The sequence below is a fragment of the Vigna umbellata genome, chromosome 3, assembly GCF_029865625.1.
Source record: "Vigna umbellata cultivar VRB3 chromosome 3, Vumbellata_1.0, whole genome shotgun sequence".
Taxonomy (NCBI): Eukaryota; Viridiplantae; Streptophyta; class Magnoliopsida; order Fabales; family Fabaceae; genus Vigna; species Vigna umbellata.
In genome coordinates, this window is record NC_142167.1 from 55092869 (window position 1) to 55100793 (window position 7925).

The 7925-nt window shown below is 43.0% G+C and overlaps 2 protein-coding genes across 2 annotated transcripts; both read left to right on the top strand.

The window, feature by feature from the left end:
- The first annotated feature begins 17 nt into the window (after positions 1 to 17).
- LOC148202960 (uncharacterized) lies at positions 18 to 3856 on the top strand. Its single transcript, XM_088109710.1, has 7 exons — positions 18 to 1197; positions 1507 to 2146; positions 2219 to 2305; positions 2376 to 2480; positions 2570 to 2816; positions 2934 to 3342; positions 3762 to 3856. The coding sequence occupies exons 1-7, from the start codon at positions 18 to 20 to the stop codon at positions 3854 to 3856; spliced, it is 2763 nt and encodes a 920-aa protein (XP_087965836.1).
- A 103-nt stretch (positions 3857 to 3959) lies between these two features.
- LOC148202961 (uncharacterized) lies at positions 3960 to 6837 on the top strand. The gene is made up of 2 exons (XM_088109711.1): positions 3960 to 4575; positions 6749 to 6837. The coding sequence occupies exons 1-2, from the start codon at positions 3960 to 3962 to the stop codon at positions 6835 to 6837; spliced, it is 705 nt and encodes a 234-aa protein (XP_087965837.1).
- The last annotated feature ends 1088 nt before the right edge of the window (positions 6838 to 7925 follow it).

Consider the following 7925-nt stretch of genomic DNA (forward strand, 5'->3'; position numbering starts at 1 on the left):
TCTGGTCCAGAGAACTAATGGCGCCTAGACTCCCTCCTCCTCCGCAACCGAACGAGTCCGACACGTCCAATAACACTAGATTGTTGGAAACAGTGGTGGAACGATTGCATCAACAAAACACCACTTTAATGGAGCAGAACGCTGTTCTGATGCAGCAGAATCACAACGCTATGCAGAGTTTGGAGGCTGCTCGCGCTAACTCTGAGGAAACTCAGAGACAATTGATGGAACTCATCTCTGCCACCAGAGGCACGCCAGGAGCGTCTTCTTCTAATGTTGTTCATCATACCGAGTGGAGTTTGGAGAGTTTTCTTCAACACCATCCGGCCAAGTTTAGTGGGAAGGGTCTTCCGGATGAGGCAGATCAGTGGCTGCAGGATATGGAACGGATTTACAATGCTAAGAGGTGTCCAGATGAGAATCGTTTGGCTTTCACGGAGTATTTGCTTACTGGAGAAGCAAACCATTGGTGGACGAGCGCGAAAGCTATACTGACGGACGCTCACAGACCTATTACTTGGGAAGTTTTCAGAAGCAAATTCTATGAGGAGTACTTCCCGGATAGCGTCCGTTTTGCTAAAGAAGTGGAATTTTTGCAGCTGGTGCAAGGGGGAATGTCGGTTTCAGAATATACAAATAAGTTCAAGCACTTGGTGAGGTTTAATACTATGGCGACAAGTGAGGAGTGGCAGTGCCGAAAGTTTGAAAACGGGCTGAGAAGTGATCTTAAGGTGTTGATATCCAGTTTATGCATTCGGTCGTTCCCAGCCATGGTTGAGAGAGCCAAAGTGTTAGAGAAAAATATGGCTGAGGTGGAACAACATAAGAAACAACAAGCGTCAAGGGGACCAGTTCTGTCGAGGCCCAATCTGAATCGGAACAGGACACCGTACGCTCGTCCAGCACAGAATAGTGGGTCTCAAGCTTTGGTGGTTGCTGGACAGTCAGGGCAACAGGGGCCGGTTAGATGTTTCCAGTGTGGAGGACCCCATTTTAGGTCATCATGCCCTCAGTTGATTGGAGGGAAATATTGCACTCGATGTAGAAGGAACGGCCATCTGGAGAATGAGTGCAATCTGGGTGGACGCGCAGTGATGAGACCGCCGAACGCTGGAAGGAATCAGCAAGGGAGGGGTGGACGAGCCCAAGCTACTGGGCGTGTATATGCAATCACGGGTGCAGAAGCAGCGAGTTCAGGTACACTTATCACCAGCACGTGCTTGTTATATGGAATGCAGTGTTGTGTATTGTTTGATTCGGGGGCGACACACTCCTTCATCTCGAAGGCGTGCGTTGATAAGTTGGGGATAGTGGAGAGAGAGATGTAGTTTGATTTGGTGGTGTCAACACCAGCAGCTGGTGAGGTTAGGACGTCTACCATGTCCGTTAGATGTCCTATTGAGGTAGAAGGGCGTAGATACAAGGTGAATCTCATCTGTTTGCCCCTCAAGGACTTAGAAATAATTTTGGGAATGGATTGGTTGAATACCAATCGCATTCTCATAGATTGTGGGGCCAAGGAATTGATTTTCCCTGAAGATTGGGATGAAGACTTGAGTATGACACTCGGCCAGTTGAAAGAAGATATTATGGAGGGCGCGAGTTGCTTTTTGATCATGACGCATGAAGACAGGGAGGATGGAACTAAGAGTTTTGAACGTTCGTCCAATAAGTACATTGAAGGACGAACGGTCGTGGACGAATTCCCGGACGTCTTCCCGGATGAAGTGCCAGGACTGCCTCCCGTTCGTGAAGTGGAGTTCACAATTGATTTGGTGACTACAGCCGCACCAATCTCAGTTCAACCATATAGAATGGCACCCGCTGAATTGGTTGAACTCAAGAAGCAAATTGAAGAATTAATGGACAAGAAGTTCATCCGTCCAAGCGTGTCACCTTGGGGAGCGCCTGTGCTGTTGGTGAAGAAAAAGGATGGCAGCTCTCGACTTTGCATTGACTATCGTCAATTAAATAAGCTGACCATCAAGAATAAATACCCTCTGCCTCGGATTGACGACTTGTTGGACCAGTTGCATGGAGCGAGCATTTTCTCTAAGATAGACTTGAGGTCAGGCTATCACCAGATTCGGGTTAAGGAAGGAGACATCCAGAAGACGGCCTTCCGTTCACGCTACGGACATTATGAGTACGTGGTCATGCCGTTTGGTGTGACGAACGCTCCAACAGTCTTCATGGACTATATGAACCGGATCTTCAGGCCGTACTTGGACAAGTTTGTGGTGGTGTTCATTGACGATATTCTCATCTACTCCAAGAGCTGTGAAGAGCATGAAGAACACTTAAGGTTGGTACTTAGAGTGTTGAGAGAAAAAGAGCTGTACGCTAAGTTATCTAAGTGTGAATTCTGGATGAAGGAAGTACAGTTCTTGGGTCATGTTGTGTCCGCTGGTGGGATTTCAGTTGACCCAGCTAAAGTACGAGCGGTCTTGGAATGAGAGAGTCCACGCTCGGTCACGGAAGTAAGAAGTTTTGTGGGACTCACGGGCTACTATAGACGTTTCATAGAAGGATTTTCTAAGATAGTAGCACCGTTAACACAACTGATCAGGAAGGATCACCCGTTCGCCTGGACCGATCGGTGTGAATCTAGTTTTCAAGAGCTGAAGCAGAAGTTGACGAGCGCTCCAGTTTTGGTAATTCCGGACACTGCCAAACCTTTCGAAGTTTACTGTGACGCATCTCACCAAGGTTTGGGGTGCGTTCTTATGCAAGAGAAACGAGCAGTGGCGTACGCCTCTCGGCAATTGAAGATACATGAGAGGAATTATCCAACGCACGACCTGGAGCTGGCAGCGGTCGTTTTTGCTTTGAAGATCTGGAGGCACTATTTGTATGGATCCGTTTTCCAAGTCTTCAGTGATCATAAGAGTCTCAAGTACCTCTTTGATCAAAAGGAATTGAATATGAGGCAGAGGAGGTGGCTGGAATTCCTAAAAGATTATGACTTTGAGTTGCTTTATCATCCGGGTAAAGCGAACGTTGTGGCGGACGCATTGAGCAGGAAGGTAGTGCATGTCTCGTCCATGATGGTTCGTGAGTTGAGCCTTGTGGAAAGCTTTAGAGACTTAAGGTTGCAGTTCGATTTAGAACCGGACAGCATCAAATGCTGCAACCTTAGGATATCCAGTAATGTGTTTGAGCGGATCAGAATGAAGCAACTTGAAGATGAAGAATTGATGAAGATAAGAGGCGCGCTCGGCACAGATCAGGCCAGATTTTTCAACACTGGAACGGACGGCCTATTACGTTATATGGGTAGGACATGCGTTCCAAATGATGGAGATCTGAAGCGGATCATCTTAGCCGAAGGACATCACAGCCGTCTTAGCATGCACCCTGGCATGACTAAGATGTATCACGATTTAAAGCAGTTGTTCTGGTGGCCAGGGATGAAGAGTGATGTCGCACGTTTTGTGGCATCATGCTTAACTTGCCAACGTGCCAAATCTGAATATCAAAGACCGGGCGGCCTACTGCAACCTTTGGAGATTCCAGAATGGAAGTGGGACAGCATCTCAATGGACTTCGTGACACACTTGCCTCGCACATTCAAGAATCACGATTCCATTTGGGTGATAGTGGATCGTTTAACAAAGAGTGCTCACTTCCTACCCATCAACCTGAAGATGTCATTGACTAACTTGGCCAAGCTCTACATCAAAGAGATCGTTCGTCTGCATGGAGTGCCGTCCAGCATCATCTCTGACCGAGACACAAGGTTCACCTCTCGGTTTTGGCAGTCGTTGCAAAGCGAACTGGGCAGCAGACTCCAAATGAGTTCGGCGTACCATCCTCAGACGGACGGTCAATCCGAGAGAACGATCCAGACGCTTGAAGATTTATTGCGAACGTGCGTACTCGATCACATGGGCGTTTGGGATGAAGTCCTGCCGTTAGTGGAATTCACCTACAACAACAGCTTCCAGTCAAGCATTGGAATGGCTCCTTTTGAAGCCCTATACGGACGTAAATGCCGCACACCACTTTGCTGGTTTCAAGAAGGAGAAAACATATTGACTGGACCAGAGCTTGTTCAACAAACGACTGAAAAGGTGAAGTTAATTCAAGAGAGATTGAAGACGTCCAGAAGCAGGCAGAAGTCATACGCAGATAAGAGGAGACGGCCCTTAGAGTTCAGAGCTGGCGATCATGTATTTCTCAGATTAAATCCAACTACTGGAGCAGGAAGAGCATTGCGTTCAAAGAAATTATCTCCTAAGTTCGTGGGGCCGTACCAAATCACAAGAAAGATTGGACCTGTTGCATACGAGCTAGCCCTACCTCCACAATTATCCAACCTTCATCCAGTATTTCATGTCTCGCAACTCCGAAAATACGTAGCTGATCCCTCGCACATATTGGAGCTTGAGGACGTTCGTCTTCGCCAAGACCGAACGCTGGAGATGAAGCCAGTTCGTGTGGAAGACGTTCGTACTAAATTACATAAAAGGAAGGACGTTCGTCTGGTGAAAGTGGTGTGGGATGAAAAGACAGGCGACTCTACATGGGAAGTTGAAGATGCCATGAAGGACTTATACCCTCATCTATTCCCTGGTAAGTCTTCAATTTTCGAGGACGAAAATTTTTGTAGTTAGGGGGATTGTCACGCCCCATTAATTATTCTGCTTAGTCACCTCTCTGCTTCCATTAATGCACTGTGACACGCACACCCCTTCATTAAAACGCACTTACTCACACTGCATGCAGACTGCCAAGTGTCACTTTGGAACATTCTAAAACGGTAGTGGAATCCAAGTGGCAGCAGACGAATGGACGTTTGTCCTACGTGGGAAGAGAAATTATTTTCTCTGAGAAACTCTTCCCATTCTTCTGCACACTTCATCTTCTTCCCCAAACTCTTGCTTTCCAAATTCTCTACCTTCTCTCTAGAGACCTTTCTTCTTCTCTCTTCTGTAACTCACCATTCTGCACTCCGATCACGTTTCAGAGCCGTGAGGACGATCACTGCACCAAGAGCTCCAGATTGAACCAAACAACTTACAGTTCTGGTAAGTTTTATTTGGACGCTCGTTTCTGGAAGTTCCTGCAAACCATATTCCGTTGCATAAAATGGTGTGGACTAAGTCCTTTCATTTTCTTTGGTTAGTTTAGTTGGAAAGCTTAAGTGAAACGTTGAGAGAGTCTCGGTTAGACGAATCAAGATCCACTCATTTTAGGACGTTCACTACAATCCGGGTAAGGGAAGCTTATTAAATTTAATTTTTGAGTTATACTGTGTTGTATGAATGTTCTGTGAATTATACTGTGTTGGATGAATGTTCTGTGAATTATATTAAGTATGATCTATGGTATTTGATTTTGGTATATGATTATGAGGATGAGATGATGCATGATAAGTAGGAAATGTACAATTGTATGATTAAACTGAAATATGAAATAAATGATAAGATGAGTATTTGAACGTATATGATGAGAAATGTATAATGTAAATGAAACTGTGATTTTGAATTCTCTTATGATATTGAACGTTCGTCATCGAACGGTCTTTGACCGTTCGGTGTTATTACCAAATTCAATTGTAAAGGAATTCTTTCATTTGGAAAGAATTCTGTTTGAGGACGAACGCCCTCTTGTATTAGAGCCACGTTTGAGCGATCGGCCGAACGTAGATATCCTGAGTATTTTGTGAGAATTGAGAAACCTATAAAAGTAACTTTTAACTCTTAGTCATTTTGCGACGCTCGTCCCAAAGCGTACGTTATAAGTAGCGCTCGGTCTTATACTGAACGCCAGTTCTTTCCGTAATTACCAAATGATTAGAAATAACGTTCGTCATGAACTTTCATAGCGTTCGTCCAAAACTTAAATTACGTTCGTTCTAAATTTCAGTAAATTCGCGTACTGCGTTCGGTCATTAACTGGTAGTTGGTTTATTCTAACTAAATTGTACTTAGTACATTTAGTACTCGTCTTTTGTATCTCCATCCAGTTGGATTTGACTCTGAATATTGGTACTTAATTTATTCTAAGTATAAATCGAATCGTTCTAAGAGTCAGTTCATATAACTAATTCAAATGATAATGACGTTCGTCATGAAAAATGTGTCAGCTTTATTCTTTTTGAAAAGAGGAACTCTCGGTCTCGCTTTTGACGTTCGTCCTCGTTATGAAGAGGATTGAACGCTCGTCCTTTTATAAAAGTGGAACAAAGAATGAAAATGTTATTAAGAGGAAAAATTATAATGTGCGAACAGTATGAGAGCTGAAATTATGATTGTGGATTTTGAACGAGCGTTCCAGGGAGGAACGACTCTTGAATGGAAATTGAGATTTGTAAGTATGAACGTGGTAAGCTTAGATGGTGGTTCATCCTGATATTCCGTGAGTGCTCGTTCTCAAGTAGAGAGGAGTATGTCATGCGTGGGAATGGCAGGAGGTCTAGTCCATAACTGTAACTTGGACAGAACAGACTAACCTCAGGTGGCTACTGATGAGTATTCCAGTTACCCCACCTGAGTGCACGGACGCCTTAGCTACACAGGATTCATACAGTCCGGACGGTCGGTCTAGTATCAGGATTTTGGATGAAATTTATGTATGAATTGAATGTATATGTTGTGAATTTAATTGCTGAATTTGATAAGTATGAAATATCTGTTTGACTTGAATTAAATTCAATAAGCTTACCCTTGCATTTTCCATTGTGTTGTCTGTATATGTATATCCGTCATGTCCGTGCAATGATCATCCGTGTGGATGTGAGCAGATGGAGATGCTTCTCTGGAGCAAGCGCTTGAAGAAGAAATCCTGGTTGAAGAAAATCTAGTAGACGTGGAAGTGAAGGCCGAACAGTAAAGGCGTTCGGTTTTAGTTAGCTTAGTTAGTAGAGCGAGTGGCTGTGAGCGAGCGCTCTTTTCTGGTTGTACATAGTTGGACGTTCGGTCATTGTTTTGTAAACCGTTCGTCCTCACTCTTTTGTGGATGCTCGTTATTTTGTGTGTATATGTAAGGCCGTTCGGCCATTTTTGCACACTGCTCTATTTAATTGTAAAACTGTTTTATCATATTAATACATGTTAATATTCTATTATATAGTTGCTGACTGTATAATTTTGGGATGTTACAGAAACGAAGGTTCATTTCTATTGAAACAGGGCAAGGAGCATTTTTGGAATCACAAAAATTTTGAAACCTCCTTCAATGCTGACGTCAGATTTTAGATATTAAAAAACATTAAAACCAACCAATAGAATGGTGACGCGTGGCATTGTTAAAATAGTGTCAAAATCTTGTTGTCAAAATATCGCGGTCCTAAAAATTGCATAGACAGACAAAATATTAAAGGGTCCTCTTGAACAGAAAAAATCTATTTACAAAATGTCTGTGCCAACCACACTACATACAAGAGAAATCCCCAGAAGAAAAACTTTCTGGAACCAAATTGACCACCACAGTAACAAATAAATAGCATACGAAAGTAATTCACTGTAACAACTTTATACAAAGGGAAATAGTATTACACCATGCTATAATCTCTTATGGTGTTTCAGGAATTTAGAATCAAACAACCTTGAAAACTGTTTATTAAAAGTAATTTTGAGTTAGGTTTAAGTGCAAATATGATCTTAGAAGCGAATTAGACTTCGCCTTTTTAATATTTTTCTTTGTATTAGGTAAAACAAAACCTGAAAAACCGTAGATGTAATAAACAGTCATGCATGTCCTTTGTAGGTTATTACTTCTAGACTCCTTTAGGTACCAAAAATCAACATCACATACGAACATACACGTTTCAAGATAAAATCTGTAACTAAACATATAATTTGAGTATACATTTTTTATTCGACAACGATACAAAACTAACATCAATTCTACCAAAATCTAATACAAACGGACACAGTGAGGTCTGATGAATCTTGGAACAATGCATTAATTATGCTGTT